Source organism: Bison bison, unplaced genomic scaffold, assembly GCF_000754665.1.
Source record: "Bison bison bison isolate TAMUID 2011002044 unplaced genomic scaffold, Bison_UMD1.0 scf7180017864531, whole genome shotgun sequence".
NCBI classification, from domain to species: domain Eukaryota; kingdom Metazoa; phylum Chordata; class Mammalia; order Artiodactyla; family Bovidae; genus Bison; species Bison bison.
In genome coordinates, this window is record NW_011495081.1 from 7178144 (window position 1) to 7195841 (window position 17698).

The window sequence follows — 17698 nt, forward strand, 5'->3', positions numbered from 1 at the left end:
TCTGTAAAATGGACATAATAACTGGACCAACCACAGAAAGTTGTGAGGATTCAATGAGAAAATGCAAGTCAACTGCTTAGCTAAGTGCCACACACATATTAAGTCTTCAGAAATGTTATATAGTTTTAAAAATTGAAATGTAGGGTTACCATGCTGCTAAGTCACTTCAGTCATGTCCGACTCTGTGCGACCCCATAGACAGCAGCCCACCAGGCTCCGCTGTCCCTGGGATTCTCCAGGCAAGAACACTGGAGTGGGTTGCCATTTCCTTCTCCAATGCATGAAAGTGAAAAGTGAAAGTGAAGTTGCTCAGTCGTGTCCGACTCTTATCGACCCCATGGACTGCAGCCTACCAGGCTCCTCCGTCCATGGGATTTTCCAGGCAAGAGTACTGGAGTGGGGTGCCATCGCCTTCTCCGAGAAGGGTTACCATATGACTTAGCAATTCCATTTCTAGGTGTAAATCCAAGAGAATTTTGTTCACATATGTTCATGTAAAAACTTATACAGTAAATGAATGTTTCTAGTAGCATTATTTTTTGAGTCAAAATTGGAAGTAGCCCAAATTCCGTCAGTTGATGAATAAATAATATGTGGTATATTCACACAATGGAATATTCAGCCATAAAAGTGAATGCAGTATTGATGCAAACTACAACAGAGATGAATCTTGAAAACATGCTAAATGAAAGAAGTCAATCACAAATGACCATACAATATTGTATGGTTCCATTTATATGAAATATCCAGAATAAGCAAACCCATAGAGACAGAAGTAGATTAGCGGTTGCCAGCAGAGGATAAGGGGGAAAGGAGAGGGATTGATTAAGTTGAGGTATGAGGCTTCTCTTTTGAGTGATGAAAATGTTCTAGAATTAGATGGTGGTGATGGCTGCACACTATTGTGATTATACTAAAACCCAAGGAATTGTGCATTTTAACATGGTTAAAATGATAAATGTTATGTGAATATCTCATTATTGAAAAATGTTGTTTATATTACTATTCATCTTTGTATCCCCTTGAGTGTCTCAGTTAAGTTCAGTCACTCAGTTGTGTCCGACTCTTTGTGACCCCACGAACCGCAGCACGCCAGGCCTCCCTGTCCATCACCGGAGTCCACCCAAACCCACGTCCATCGAGTCGATGATGCCATCCAATCATCTCATCCTCTGTTGCCCCTTCTCCTCCTGCCCTCAATCTTTCCCAGTGTCAGGGTCTTTTCCAATGAGTCAGCTCTTTGCATCAGTTGGCCAAAGTATTGGAGTTTCAGCTTCAATATCAGTCCTTCCAATGAACACCCAGAACTGATCTCCTTTAGGATGGACTGGTTGGATCTCCTTGCAGTCCAAGGGACTCTCAAGAGTCTTCTCCAACACCACAGTTCAAAAGCATCAATTCTTCAGCCCTCAGCTTTCTTTATAGTCCAACTCTCACATCCATACTCGAGTGTCTAAAGAGATATTATTAAGGACGTATGTTTTTTTAAGGTAAAGATATTTAATATGACCTTAAATGCTAAGGTGAAATGATTTGAGCAACTTCTATAAATTATATTATTATAATTTGCATGCAGAAAAAATCATAGATAGATGATCATTTATTGCTCTGTAGAAATTCCAAGAATAGACTAGGCCCAACTAAAACAAAACAGTTCCAACAATCCTGGGATTACACTCAGCTAAAATACAAGCCAGCAAAAAATATTAATGGGGAACTAAAGAAGATCTATAAGTATTCACTGATTATTTTTTAAAAACTTAATTAAAACAAAAAGGTTATTTTTTAAACCACTTAAAATCATTTTTTACATATTAATATACACATTGACAAGGGGAAATGATCTCGTTTGTCATTTCCCACTATATGTAGATGGGCATACACATTTATAAGCTTTCCAAAGGTTAACTTGACAATATGTTATACCATATACATGGGCCTCCCTGGTGGCTCAGTGTAAAAGAATCCTGCAAGGCAAGAGAAGCAGGTTCGAAGAAGATCCCCTAGGTTGTGAAGATACCCCAGAGAAGGAAATGGCAACCCACTCTAATATTCTTGCCTTGGAAATTTCATAGACAGTGGAGTCTGGTGGGCTGCAGTCCATGGGATCAAAAGAGTTGGAGATGACTTGGCAACTAAACCACCACCATCATACTACATACATATATTTATGGCTAGAAAAAGGTCTAGAACGATGTCCTCCAAGTGATATACTTGGATGTAGAATGAGGCAACTTTGTCCCCTGTCCTCATCACCTAAAATTTTCTACCATAAACATAAATGTTGCTTTTGTAATAGAAAATAGTAAAAGTTTTTGAACTTTTACTTAAGTTTTTTGAAAAGTGGAGGCAGGAGGAACCAGTTCACTTTGTTGCAGTCAACTTGTCAATTTTTTTACTTTTATGAGTAAATCAGGACACTATTAAGCTTATTAGTGGTATATCTAGAAAATTATAAATAGGTAAAATATAGAAGTAATTGAGGAGATATTAGATCTACAATTAGATGGATGATCCATGAGATATTACCTTTACAAACCAGTAATGCAAAAGTGCAATGATTAGGTTCATGAAAATAGCCAAGGCAATAATCTCTCATGATGTTTAAGAATAGAATCTCCATGATGTTTAAGAGTAGAAATAAGATTGAATTAAGAATTCAATCTTAATGAAGCAAATAACTAAACTGCTGTCTAAAATGATTATTCCAATAGTGAACAGAGACAGCCTTTTTATACCCTTCTCAGTACTGAATGTAACTAACAAAAATTTACTTTTCATCTCTTACATTATTAGTAGATTTATTTATTGCTGTTCAGATTTCTTCTTTTAACTTTAATGGTGTCTTATAAGGTCTAAAAATGTTAAATTTTATCAGGTCAAATGTATCAATCTTGTTCTTTATCATTTTTCCTTTGCTTTTATTATTAGAGAGTTCTTCACTCTAGGAGAAGATATTCTCCACCTGTCTTGTCTTCTAACTCTTTTGTGGGGTCATTTTTTTTTTAATTCTTAAAGCCATCTGGAGTTTATTTTGGAAATAGATGTAAGAGAGACAACTCTTAAACACATTTTTAAGACATTACACATTATAACAGAGTCTGTACAAAGAAAATAATTGCAATATTAAATGTGTCCAAGGAGTCATCACTTAACAAAATTTCCTATGACATAAGCTTTTAAACTTTCTTCAGAGTTCACTCAAAAAGGATTGGGCTATGTGGAAACTAACTTTTAACAGTTTTCTTTCGGTACAGTTGTCTTTTTACTAATTACCTTTTATATCGTTTGGATGTTTTACAAAGAGGGCTTCCCAGGTGGTGCTAGTGGTAAAGAACCTGCTTGCCAATGCAGGAGACATAAGAGACGCAGGTTTGATTCCTGGGTCAGGAAGATCCCCTGGAGGACAGCATGGCAACCCACTCCAGTATTCTTGCCTGGAGAATCCTATGGACAGAAGAGCCTAGAGGGCTAAAGTCCATGGGGTCACAAAGAGTCAGATACAACAAGCAACTCAGCAGCAGCACATAGTGCTTTGCTATTAACTGGAAATTTATTTTAAAAGAAAAAAAGAAAGAAAAAGTATGGTCTTCATTGAATGAGATGCTGGTATCACATGTCAGAGACATCTTGAATTTCACCTTTCCATGACTAAAAGAAAAGAAAAGAAACTTCATGATTCATAGGGTGTGAATCACAAACAAATTACTGAATGATGAAGTGAATTCTAATGACAATGGAGTGAAGTGGAAATCCTATTGGGTAGAAACCAGAAATCCTAGTTTCAGTGCTCCCCCTGATTCACTTGGTAAATTTCCTCAGATAAATTTCTTAAAATATCTGCACCTGTTTGCCAGTGCATGAAACAAGGATCTTAGAAAAGATGGGCTTATGAGTTAACATGTTAAATATTAAAAGCATCTTAAACTAAAAATCTTCATGAATAAGGTCAGCCATTCTAGTCATCACAGCTTAGGAAGCCTAAAATATTTCCTTATTTAATGTCTACTCTTCAAGGCTCAGCAGTTATTTCAGTGTGCATAAATTCTCAAAGGCTTATTGAGGGTTGTAGAACATTAGAGGTGAATGTTTTAGGAATAACAGATATTTCATGTTACTGCTAATGAGACTGAAACAGTATTTTAAGAAATCTAAGACTTCCCTGATAGCTCACAGGTAAACAATCCACCGGCCAATGTAGGAGACACGGGTTCAATCTCTGGTCTGGGAAGATTCCCCATGCTGTAGACTAAACCCGTGGGCCACAACAATTGAGCCTGTTAGAACCTGTGAGCCATAACAACTGAGCCCACGTGCCGCAACTACTGAAGCCCGCTCTCCCTAGAGCCTGTGCTCACAACAAAAAAAGCTACTGTAATAAGAAGCCCTAGAGAGTAGCTCCCATTTACCACAACTAGAGAAAAACCCTCAAAGCAATGAAGACCCAGCACAACCAAAATAAATAAAATTACATATATGTATAAAAGAAATCTAACCTTCCTCTCAATTTCTGCTACTTCTCTTTTAAGATATTTCACCTTTTGAGTTGCTAATCACATTGTCATTGTTCAGTTGCCAAGTCATGTCCAACTCTCCGTGACCCCATGGACTGCAGCACCCCAGGCTTCCCTGTCCTTCACTCTCTCCCAGAGTTTACCTAAGTTCATATTCATTGCATCAGTGATGCCATCCAACCATTTCATCCTCTGTTGCCCTCTTCTCCTTCTGCCTTCAATCTTTCCCATTATCAGGGTCTATTCTAAGACCCTAAACACATAGATGTCCAAAAAAGCTCACAAAAAGACATATGCTCCAGAAATTTATGTTTAGCTAACACTCATGCAAATATGTGTATAATAACATTATATATGTAACCACATGCTTGCTCACAAGCATATCCTCAGATTTATCTTTCACACATTAATGAAAAGAACTAATAAAACCAGGTAGTGAGCAAATCAGTAAGATTATTGATGACTAAAAACTTCTGAATCCACAACTGGTAAAACATTCTCTGCTTAATGTTATCCAGGCCCTCAGAAAAACCAATGAAAAGGAAAATTTATTTCTTAATTAATTCAGCAGATATGAATTGAGCATCTGCCAACCACTGTGCTAGACAACCACATGAAATGGCTGATAGTCAAACTTTTTTTTTTTTTTTTACTTACAACAGTGGCAATTTCATGTAGTTCAACCCAAGAAAATTACAGAGGTTCCTTAGGTAGGGAAAGAAGATAAGAGAGTTGAAAATCATAAGAAAAATAAAAGTTTCCAAAATAACAGAAGAAATAAGAGGGAATGAAAGGAAAGGGAAAGAACATTGAATCAGGAAATGGGAAAAAAGGAATATATAAACAAAACAGAACAATAAAACCATATGGCAATAAAAACTTAAAAATTATTAAAAAATTTTTAAATTGAAGTATAGTTGACATACTACATTATATTAGTTTACTAGCACCACCTAGGAAGCACATAATCGACATGCAACATTACATTAGTTTCAAGTATGAGACCCAGGTTCGGTCCCTGGGTTGGGAAGAGCCCCTGGAGAAGGAAATGGCAATCCACTCCAGCACTATTGCCTGGAAAATCCCACGGACAGAGGAGCCTGGTAGGCTACAGTCCATGGGGTTGCAAAGAGTTGGACACAACTGAGCGATTTCACTTCACTTCACTTCATACACATAATGATTCAATATTTGTATATACTATAGTGAAATGATTACCATTACAAATTTCATTAGCATCCATCACCATACATATTTTTTTTAAATTTTCTTATAAGGACTTTTAAGATCTACTCAGCAACTTTCAAACATGCAATACAGTATTATTAACTATAATCGCCATGCTGTACATTACATCCCCATTACTTATTTATTTTAGAACCGGAAGTTTGCATCTTTTGACCCTCTTCACCCATTTCTCCCACTCCCCATCCCCCACCTCTAGCTACCTACTCTGTTCCCTGCATCTATGAGCTTGAGTTTCTGTTTTTCTGTTGAAAAACTAATAAATTCTTAAAAATTTAATTCACTCAATAAATATTGAGTGTCTAACACTATATAGATAATTTCAGAGTAGGTACAAAAGAAAGAGAAAACATTATTCTCCTTAGAGAAGAAAGATCAATGTGCCCCCCTGCTTTTAAATTCTAAATTTAGAGGATAAAAGAGAAAATGAAAAAAAAAAATATTGAGGCACTGGGAGAGCTAAAACAGGGAAAACGGTAGTAGAATTAAAAAAAAAAAAGGTATGGATTCAACCAATACAAATCCAAGAAAAAGACATCAAAGTTGGAAAGAAATAAAATAGGAGTCCTGATAATAGGGAAAAGATTCTGTGTCAGTGTCACCTGTTAGCACAAGAATGAAAAGTATAAATCAAATTATCAGAGAAGCCAAAGAAAGTAAATTTTTCAAAACGTTTTAAAATCTCTTTTGCCACATAGAAAGTTATATTTACTTCCAATTTTGTATAATTAAAGGCAAACAAATAATAAAATAGATAATTTGTATATATAGGTAAATTCCAAATATATGTAAATATAATTATTTTTGGCTCCACTACAAGGCATGGGGGAATCTTACTTCCCCAACCAAGGATGGAACCTGTACCTCCTGCATTGGAAATACAGAGTCTTAACCACTGGACCGCCAGTGAGTTCCCCTCAAATTTTATATTTTGATGTAATGATTTCCTTTTAATAAATTACACGAAAACAAATAATCCAAGACTATCCAGATAGAAAATAAAATTAGAAAATTACTTAAATAGAGCCCTCTATAGGTGGCTCAGATGGTAAAGAATCTGCCTGCAATGCAGGAGACACAAGAAACGAGGGTTCGATCCCTGGCACGGGAAGATCCCCTGGAGTAGGAAATGACAACTCACTCCCATGTTCTTGCCTGGAGAATCCCCATGGACAGATGAGCCTGGCAGGCTACAGTCCGTGGGGTCGCAGAGTCAGACACAACTGAGTGACCAAAACTTTCACTTGCCCTTTCACTTTACACTTTTATCATTAAGAATAACCTAAGACACATAACATTTTAGCACAGAAAGGAATCAGAATTCATTCAGACCAAACCCTCAATGTCTCAGGGCTTCCTTGGTGGCTCAGTTGGTAAAGAATACACCTGCAATGCAGGAGACCTGGGTTTGATCCCAGGACTGAGACAATCCCCTGGAGAACGAAATGACAATCCCCTCCAGTATGTTTGCCTGGTAAATCCCATGGACAAAGGAGCCTGGCAGGTTATAGTCCATGGAGTTGCAAGAGTCGGACATGACTTAGCAACTAAATCACCACCACCTCAGTGTCTCAAGCGGTAGAGAGAGTGATGAGAAATGATCTGTTCAAAGCTAGAGAGAAACAGACCTAGGAATAGAACTTACCCTTTTATTCACTTCATGGTCAGGAGATCCTGCCATGTGCCTTACAAAGTACAAAAACTGGTAAACTTTGCTTCTGGCTCTCAAGTTGATATCAGAATGGCAGTGCCAAGGGTGGGTAAAGGAGACCTATTTTTGTTATTGTTATTGTTTAATAACCAAGTCATGTCCGACTCTTTGTGATTTCATGGCCTGTAGCCTGTCAGGCCCTTCTGTCCATGGGATTTCCCAAGCAAGAATACTGGAGTAGGTTGCCATCTCCTCTACCAGGGGATCTTCCCAACTCAGGGATCCAACCTGCACCTCCTGCATTAGCAGGTGGATTCTTTACTGCTAAGCCACCAAGGAAGCAAAGGAGACCCATAACCTCTACTAAAGCTATTAGTGTGCATCAGTAAAATAAACAGTGTTTTAAAACCCTCAATGTATATGTCAAAACTTAGTCATTGAGAACTCTCATTTTGAGAGCTTGAAGCCAGGGTGGTACATAAAATAACAAAGGAGAATTCTATACCAATGAAGGATAAACAGGATCCTAAGTTGTGGATTTCCTAACAGGTCTTCTATACAATGTTGTGCCTTTAATCAGTACCAGCATCATCAATACTTCATTATTATCCTTCTTTGATGCAGAATAAATGAATGATTCTTAAACACGGTCAGTTGCATAGCTAAAAGTATGTGATTTGTCTAAACTCTCTCTTCAGACATTGTGCATGAAAGTATGGTTTTGAAACTGATGCCAAATAAACTTGTGTATGAAAAAAAATCTGTTTGGTTAGAACACTATGATTACCTGAACATGGATTTACAAAAAAAAAAAAAAAGGTCAAAAAAACTGTGCAGCAATCAGAGAATAAGATTATGATGATAAAATGAGTCCAATGAGGGAAAGAAATAGCTGTAAAAACGCCAAGGTCTAAACAAAGAGTGAGAGTCTTCTGACCGTGTCACAGGCCCCAGAGAGCATCTCAGAACCATACAGATTCAAGTTTCCTATGTGCTCCATTCGGACTCTAAGGATTGCTGGTTTTTTACCATGATGTGGTTCCTGTTACCACCCACAGCATGACACAAAATCAAGTGATCAGGAAGCCAGATAACCTCTCATACTGTTTTTTATTTTATCTTGTTATTAACAGTCATTATTCTTAAATGATAGAATTAAATGGGAGCTCTAGTCAAAAGCTTTAGAGAGCTTTAAGTAAATGTTTAAAACAAAGTCTTTAACCCTTCTGACTATCTGTTGAATCTGAAAATACTTGCATACAGATATATAATCAGCCTTGAAGCGTAGGAGTCTTTTATCTTCCACCTACTGATTTTACTGGGATAAATTAAAACAGGAAAAATCTGATGATGAAATACCAAGGCTAAAATGTCACCAACACCTAAGTTCCACAAAGTCATTTCTTCTGCTCCAAGTAGTCTAGTGACACAGCTATCATTGTGCCTTATAATGTGGATGTGACCCTAACATTGCAGAGCTTTGAGGCTGCAGCCTTAACACTTCCTGTCACAGTCTTTGAGTCAATCCTCATGCCCACACAATACAGCCAGTTTCCATTTCATTCTTGAGTTGACACAGGTAAGCGGATGGGTATGTGCTCAAACTCAGAGATGTTTTATCACATTAATCCAAGTCCATTAATCTCATTGCTCTACTTTTTTTCTTTCTTTTGAAATTAAACAATTCTTACCTCTTGCCCTTCACTGCTTGATAATAAAAGGCACTGGGAAGAGTCAAGAGCTGGGCTACCACTTGGTCAATGACTCTCTAAGACCCTTCAAACTTCATGCTTCAGTATTCTCTGTAAAGAGAGAATCATAATGTTTAGCCCAGTTCTGCAAATGACCAGAAAAAAAGCACTTAAAATGTTATGGGAGAAAAAGCATAAGAATACTGACTTTAAAAAAGCAAGTGGCACAAAATAAGAAATAAATAGAGCAAAGAAATAGCAGAAGAAATCAACAATCTTAAACAATGTTGTTACTATTTTCTCTCTTTGCTACCTAATTTCAAAATACCTTGCAGCTCCACAGTGGTTGAAGTCTGTGTTCATACTGCCAAGTGCTGTGATATTCTCCGGAAGCCAATATGATCACAGGGAAATGTGCAGGGCTGTCATTCACCACTGAGAAACAGAATTTTATTTCTGTATCTGACTCCCCTCTTAGACTATAAACTCTGATATTTGATGTGAACACAAAGCCACATTTGTTTTGGTCCAGATACAATGACTATTTGTATCTCCAAATACAGTGTAATGCACTTTTTCTACCTGAAAACAAATTACTTTCATCCCTCCAAAAAAAGTGTATTGAAGGAATTCCATGGTATTCCAGTGTTTAGGGCTCCATGCTTTCACAGCTGAGGGCCTGGGTTCGATTCTTGGTCGGAGAACTAAGACCCCACAAGCCACAGGGCACAGCCAAAACATAAAATAGAATAGAAAATGAAATAGTATTTTAAAAATTCAAAATAAAAATGTACTGAGCATGAACATAAAAGAACTCTGTCAGGTTCTCTGGAGGCTAAAGATGAGTAAGTCTGTTCTTTCCTTTGATAAGAACTTTACTCAGCCCACATTCTTAGATATAGCTTAGATTAAATTCTCCCCCAGAACAGAGACTGTGGTGTTTCTCTCTGTATCCTCAGGGCTAAATGAATGAATAAATAGAAGAATGAGTGTTCCAGTAGAGATGTTCCCTGTTTAAGACGTAAACTACAAGAAATCATTTCTAGCCTCTTCACAGTGTAATCAAAATTGCTTAAGAACAATAAAAGGATTGAGGAGATATCTATTATAGAAACAGTTTAAAGAACAAGGTGGACAAATGGAAATCGAGGAAAGACTGGGAGAACGAAAAAGAAAAAGCACTGTCTAGAAGGAATCAGTGGAAACAGAGGCTGACTTTATTTGGAGGGGGGGCTCCAAAATCACTGCAGATGTTGACTGTAGCCATGAAATAAAAAGACACTTACTCCTTGGAAGGAAAGTTATGACCAACTTAGACAGCATATTAAAAAGCAGAGACACTACTTTGCCAACAAAGGTCCATCTAGTCAAAGCTATGGTTTTTCCAGTAGTCATGCATGGATGTGAGAGTTGGACTATAAAGAAAGCTAAACGCCAAAGAATTGATGCTTTTGAACTGTGGTATTGGAGAAGACTCTTGAGAGTCCCTTGGACTGCAAGAAGATCCAACCAGTCCATCCTAAAGGAGATCAGTCCTGAGTGTTCATTTGAAGGACTGATGTTGAAGCTCAGATTCCAATATTTGGCCATCTGATACGAAGAGCTGACTCATTTGAAAAGACTCTGATGCTGAGAAAGATTGAAGGCAGGAGAAGGGGACACCAGAGGATGAGATGACTGGATGGCATCACCAACTCAATGGACATGAGTTTGAGTAAACTCTGGGAGTTGGTGATGGACAGGGAGGCCTGGCGTGCTGCAGTCCATGAGGTCACAAAGAGTCGAACACGACTGAGTGACTGATCTGAACTGCACTGAGAAGGAATCAGTGAAGACAAAATTTCTGCAGAAAACAGAAAGAATTCAGTTGATTCTAAATATTCAGAATAAAGTAGGCAATTACCTTTGCAGGAAAAAATAAAATTTGGTGGAAATTGAATTAATCAACGATTAGAAAGGGGGAAAAACATTTCTTCTGGCTTCTACCAAATGTTGAGCCACTTTGGCCAAAGCATGGAACCTTAAGTAATGTTCCAAAGAGTTGTTACCAGTGTTGTTTGGACAAGGCAGTGTGTGAACTCCCACTATGTGCTCTGTCCACCTGCTGCCTTCATCACTTGAGGTGGTAATTCTCAAACTCTTTGGTCTCAGGACCTCTTCACATTTTTTAACATTATTAAGGATCTCCAAAGAGCTCTTACTTACATGAATTATATCTAATGATATATACTATGCTGTGCTGTGCTTAGTCAGTCGGTGGTATCCCACTCTTTGAGATCCCATGGTCTGTAGCTCACCAGGCTCCTCTGTCCATGGGATTCTCCAGGCAAGAATACTGCAGTGGATTGCCATGCCCTCCTCCAGGGGATCTTCCCAACCCAGGGATCAAATCCAGGTCTCCCCCATTGCAGGTGGATTCTTTACTGTTTGAGCCACCAGGGAAGCCCAAAATACTGGAGAGGGTGGCCCATCCCTTCTCCAGGGAATCTTCCTGACCCAGGAATCGAACTGGGATCTCCTGAATTGCAGGTGGATTCTTTATCAGCTGAGCTACCAGGGAAGCCCTGATATTTATCATATTATCTGTTAAACTGAGAAATTTTCATATTATTTCAAATCAACAAAGTGTACTTACTTTTGGCTATATTTCTGCATAGGCTCAAGATTTCAGACGACTATTTATTAAAAAAAAAAAAAAAGAGGTTATAGCTATCCTGCCAAGTATGACTAAAGCTAGCTAATAAAAGTACAGGGGAAAAAAAAAAAAAAAACTAAGAACAGGCAAATTTTATTAATCTCTATAAAAAACGTACGTGCTGATACTTAAATCTACTACCATAGAAAATAATGGAAAACACAAAACACATGCAAGCACTCTATTAGCTGGGTGATGACATCGTTACCCGTCGAATGGCCTCTGGAAATTTCCGCTGTACATTCAGGAGGCAACGACAGCGAAAAAGGCAAATTATGTCTTTGTACCATAAAGGAAATAGTTTTGACCACGGAGACCCCTTGAAAGGATCTTGGAGACGGCCCAGACATGGCGAGCCGCGATTTGAAACCCAATGTAATCAACTGATTTTTAAGGTCACTTCCCATTTCATATGCTCTGATAAAGATTTTGTTCTCCTTCGCGGACCACCCTTTGAGACCTAAGATCTTAAGATAGAGCTCGTCGCCTAGTGAAACACAAATCGAAAATCCCTGGACGCGCCAGAGGGAGGGTTCAGCAGGTGGTTTCTGTTTAGCGCTGGGAGGTGAACTCACGCTGCCCTGAGTCGGCGGAGGACGCGGGGTCTAGAAACCAGTCCCAAACCCGCCACCCGCGCGCCAAGGCGGGGCCAGAACTGGCTGCAGGCGGCCGGACTCGCCCAGGGCTTAGCGCAGAAAGAGGTGGCGGCAGCTGCGAGGCGCGGCTCCCGGAGACGCCAGTCAACTGCCCGCCCGCCCGCCCGCCGCAGGTGCGCCGGCCCCCATTGGGAGGAGCGCGGCCGGGTACTCCTTGTTAGCTGCTTCCTCCGGTTCTCACCGCTCTACTCTGCGGCCTCCCGGGATCCAGGCAGGACTCGCACTGAGAGTGCCGGAGCCGGCCAGGGCGCCCCCTCCGCGGACCCCAAGCTCTTCCTCGGCCCGAGCAAGGGGGCCCTTCCCGCCCTGCGGAGAGCAAGGCGCGGATTTGGAGGGCGCCGAGACCGAGGGTCTGGCGGCCACAGGGACGACCGAAGCACGGGGCTCCGGCCCGGCTGCTGCTGGAACATGCGCCCGGAGCTGCAGGTGCGAGGGCCCGGAAGCTCGGCCCCGGCCGGGAATGGGTGGCTGGGAGGGGCCCTTCTCGGCGGACCGGGTCCGATTGCAACGCAGAGGGTCGAAAGGCGCCCGCTCAGCCGGCCGCAGAGTCCAGAGGGTGGGGGCTAGGGAGGTGGGGACAGGGATGGTGGGCGGGTGGATGGAGGGGAGGCGGCATTTGTCCCCCGGAGCTCTCCGGGCCGCTTTCCGGGCGCGGGTCGGACCCTGGCGACCGAAACCGCGCGCGGGGTGCAGTCACGCGGTGACTTTGAACACAACAGGTCGGTGACTCGTTCCCATAGGAATTTAAACTGCTGAGCTGGGGGCACTTTTGACCTGTGTTTTTGGTTGGTTGGTTATTTTGTTTGTTTCAGTTTGTTTGACAGTTGCCGGACTATGTTTCCACTCCTGGTGCTACTCAGCCAACTGCCCGTAGTTACCTTCGCGTTTCCTCATTGCACAAGAAGTCCCTCGGAGGAGTCTAGGCATGCGAGAGAAGAAGGTGAGCCTGGCTGCAGATCCCAAGAAACCCGTGCTGATAACTCGAGCCTGTATTCCAGGGCTCAAACGAGAAAGTGTAGTCTTTGAGGTTAAATGCCCTCATCAATCCTAGAAGCGCTAAAATGCGCTTTAATTTGTGGTTTATTTGGTAATGTTGTGGTTTGCTATGTTAACTGCAATTTTTAATTCTGAGAGTTACTTTTGTAAACATGTATTTAAGACCAGGCGGGTAGTTAACTGAATGGAAAACCTGTTTCAACTTCTGAAAATCATTGAGTGCCGTTTTTCTAGATGAGGCTGTGTGGTAATTCTGATGAGCATAATTAATTATTCTTCCTGGAAAGATGGACCTAGTCTGGATTTGTTAGCAGACAAATCTGGCAAGTTACTTAACCCCCTTTCAGCTTTTAAAATGATGAGGGAATGAGGAGTGGAGTGATCTCTGAGGTCCTTTTTTACTTTTAAATGTCTGGTTATGTGGGTAAAGTTAGATGGTGTGAGAAGATTAGGTTTGGGGCTTGCTAACCTAGAATGGCACACCTTGTGGTCTCCAAGTCATAAACAGATTCCTGCCCACATTCTGAAAGCCTAACCTAGAAAACACAGGAAAGAAAAAAAACTTGGCTTTCTCCCTGCCAAGTCACTGTGCTTCCCTGCTACTGCTACTGCTGCTAAGTCGCTTCAGTCGTGTCCGACTCTATGCGACCCCACCAGGCTCCCCCGTTCCTGGGATTCTCCAGGCAAGAACACTGGAGTGGGTTGCCATTGCCTTCTCCAGTGCATGAAAGGAAAAGTGAAAGTGAAGTCGCTCAGTCATGTCTGACTCTTAGGGACCCCATGGACTGCAGCCTACGAGGCTCCTCTGTCCATGGGATTTTCCAGGGGAGAGTACTGGAGTGGGGTGCCATTGCCTTCTCCATGGACTTCCCTACCTGGTGCCAATGCTTTGGATCCACCTCCCCTCACATATCTGTCCCACATTCATTCTCATCAGGTCCTACTCTCATTCTCTTTTGAGAAGGATCTGTTACACTAAAACTCCTAATCTTTACGCTAATAATAGTTAATACAGTTTAGTGTCTCAAGCCTTCTGGGAGACTGTGTGTTTGTTAAAATAGGGCAGTATCTTAACCTTAAGGAATCAAACACTGACCACAGACTCCTAAGCAACTGGATAAAGTAGTTAGTGGAACAGAGATTTGCAAGGAGATCCTTCCTGGTGCCTTCCACGTTGCACCATATATGTAAGTCCATTCATATATAAGGTTGATGATCCATACTCAGCGGGACCAGATGCTGGGTCCAGAATGTTTATGAGTACATTCGTTCATTCACAAGATATAGGCATAAAAGACACTCTCCAGGACATCATAAACTGGAAGGAATTTAGAGATCACATTTGAGTGCAGAAGGCTGGAGATATCTGTGGGAAATGTAAATGAGGAAGAGTGTGTATTTAAAAGGCTTCTCTGGTGGTTCGGTTGATAAAGAATCTGCCTGCAGGAACTCAGACAGGGGCTCTGTATCAACCTAGAAGGGTGGGATTGGGAAGGAAGCTGGGAGGGAAGTTCAAGATGGAGGGGCCTATGTATAGCTATGGCTGATTCATGTTGACGTTTGACAAAAACAAAATTCTGTAAAGCAATTATCCTTCAATTGAAAAATAAATACTTTTTTTTTTTAATGAAAAAAAAAAGAAGAGTCTGCCTGCAGTTCAGGAGACCTGGGTTTAATCTCCAGGTCAGGAAGATCTGGGGAAGGAAATGGCAACCTACTCCAGTATTCTTGCCTGGAAATCTGCATAGACTGCTTCATCTAGTGGGCGAGGCAGGGTGTAAACTGATACTCTCCGTAAACTCTATGACAGAAGTAGAAACAGAGAGTTCAAGAGCAGAGGTATTGGTTAGCAGTATTAGTTAGCATTAGTTAGGTATTAGTTAGCATAGTAGCTATGTCTCTGGAGAGTACAGAAGCCAGTGCTCTCTGCAAATGAGATAACAAATGGAGATACGAAAAGTAACTAGGAAAATAAAGGACCTTCACTTGTGTTCTGATAAAGCCAAGAGGTGGGATTTAAATGACTCAAGGGAAACTTATTTAGAAAGCATGGAGAGACAGGAGAGAGGAGAAGAATAGGATATCTCAGTTGGTAGGTTTAAAACAGGGAAATAGACAGCCTCTTAGGATGGTCTCAGTCAGTTCAGTTCAGTTCAGTCGCTCAGTTGTGTCGGTGGTCTAAGTCTGGAGAAATAAAGATGAGAAGATAATCTGAGGCAGCAGATACAAAAGTGCAAAGGCCAGTGTATCCTCTGGCAATGGTCAGAGGGGAAACAGGAACCATTGCTGGAAGTTCAGGATGCTCCAGGGCATGGAAGTTTGCCTCTTTTGATTAAAAGCAAGTCCAGGCTACTTAGAACCCAAATAACAAAGGACAGTATTTCTCCTGAGATCATAAGGGAGGCAAGAAGAAGTTTGATAAGGCATTGAAAGTCTAAGATGAACCATGGACTGAATTAGAACTTTCAACCTCAGGGAAGTGGTGGACACCAGTCCCACGCAGAAGGCATGTTTTATACAGCAGTCAAGACTTTCATTGGCATAAATATCATTTCAGGAACAATAAAAGTGTTTGTGACTCACTTTTTTATTTTCCTTTTAAGTTGAAGGTCCCATTTGGAGGTTAGGGGTGTTTTGTAACTCAGATTACAAAGGAGGCTGACAATGACAAAATTTGGCACTGCTTTTCTAGCCAGTAAAATGTAAAGATCTGGGCATATCTGAGAAGTAGCAATACAAAGGCAGATTTCTAATTCTCTGCTCTGAAATCAGATTTTACATATTGTAAGTAAGTACAGTGCAGCTAAGTTAAGCAGACTCAAAGTTACTTCATCACTGGTTTAGTATTATAAACCTGTGCCAAGATGAATAGCAGACCATACCTCTGAATTGCCTCAACTCTGAGAATTCAGGTCCAAGAGGAAAGTCAAGTTCATTCATTTATTATTGTAAGTAATTTGGGGGGCACCTCTATGTGTCAACATCCCTGCTTTAATGGAATTTTCCTTCTAGCTGGGGGAACAGAGTGGTAACAGATAAGTAAATAAAGCATATAGAACACTAGATGGAAAGTGCCATGAAAAAACACAGTGTGGGATGGGGATTGCCAGAGGTGAGTAGGGATGGGGTTCAAGGTAACACTGAACAAAATGTGGAAGCAAGTGAGAATGCAGACTGAAAGAGGAGAGTTCTATTCAGTGGAAAGCAAGTTCAAAGGCAGGAGAGATCCAGGCACATTGGCAATGTGCTGTCACTGTCATGGACAGGGAGATGACTTCGAGGGCCATTATAAGAATCCCAATGAGAAATGATGGCGACTTGGAAAATTTTTCATTCTGTTTCATGGTTGTGTAAAATCCACAAGAACAAAGAAGAGGAAAGAACAAACATTTTGTCACAGGACAGAATGGTCTACCTTTTTAGAATATTTCTCAAAACAACTAGCACTAATGAACCCATTCTGGCTCCCCTCCTTGGTTTAAATAGCTCATAAATCTTATTTATAACTTAGAAATGAAGATGCTAGAATAGTACTGGCCAGTAGAAATAGAATATGCACCACATAAATAATTTAAAATTTTCTAGCAGCCACATTTTAAAAAGTAAAAAGAAATGGGTGCAACTAATTTTGATAAAGTAATTTAACCCAATATATTCCAAATATTTAACCTAACATTATAAATATAAGCAATATAAAACATTGAGATACTTTACATTTTTCTTAAGCATGTCTTTGAAGTCCCTTTCTACACTTAGTGTTCAGTTCAGTTCAATTGCTCAGTCGTATCTGAGTCTTTGTGACCCTGTGGACCACAGCACGCCTCCCTGTCGATCACCAACTCCCAGAGTCTACTCAAACTCATCTCCATTGAGTCTGAGATGCCAACCAACCATCTCATCCTCTGTCGTCCCCTTCTCCTCCTGCCTTCAGTCTTTCCCAGCATCAGGGTCTTTTCAAGTGAGTCAGCTCTTCACATCAGGTGGCCTAAAAGTATTGGAGTTTGAGCTTCAGCATCAGTCCTTCCAATGAACACTCAGGACTGATCTCCTTTAGGATGGACTGGTTGGATCTCTTTGCAGTCCAAGGGACTCTCAAGAGTCTTCTCCAACACCACAGTTCAAAAGCATCAATTCTTCAGCACTCAGCTTTCTTTATAGTCCAATTCTCACATCCATACGTGACTACTGGAAAAACCATAGCCTTGACTAGATGGACCTTTGTTGGCAAAGTAATGTCTCTGCTTTCTAAC

At 40.6% G+C, this 17698-nt stretch overlaps 1 protein-coding gene across 1 annotated transcript in view; it reads left to right on the forward strand.

The window, feature by feature from the left end:
* The first annotated feature begins 12508 nt into the window (after window positions 1-12508).
* Window positions 12509-17698, forward strand: part of PRRG4 (proline rich Gla (G-carboxyglutamic acid) 4 (transmembrane)) — a 17346-nt gene continuing 12156 nt past the window's right edge. Inside the window, exons 1-2 of the mRNA XM_010831816.1 lie at window positions 12509-12878; window positions 13265-13392. Coding sequence (XP_010830118.1) covers window positions 13287-13392 — 106 coding nt within the window. The 5' untranslated portion in view covers window positions 12509-12878; window positions 13265-13286. The remainder of the gene's footprint in view (window positions 12879-13264; window positions 13393-17698) is intronic.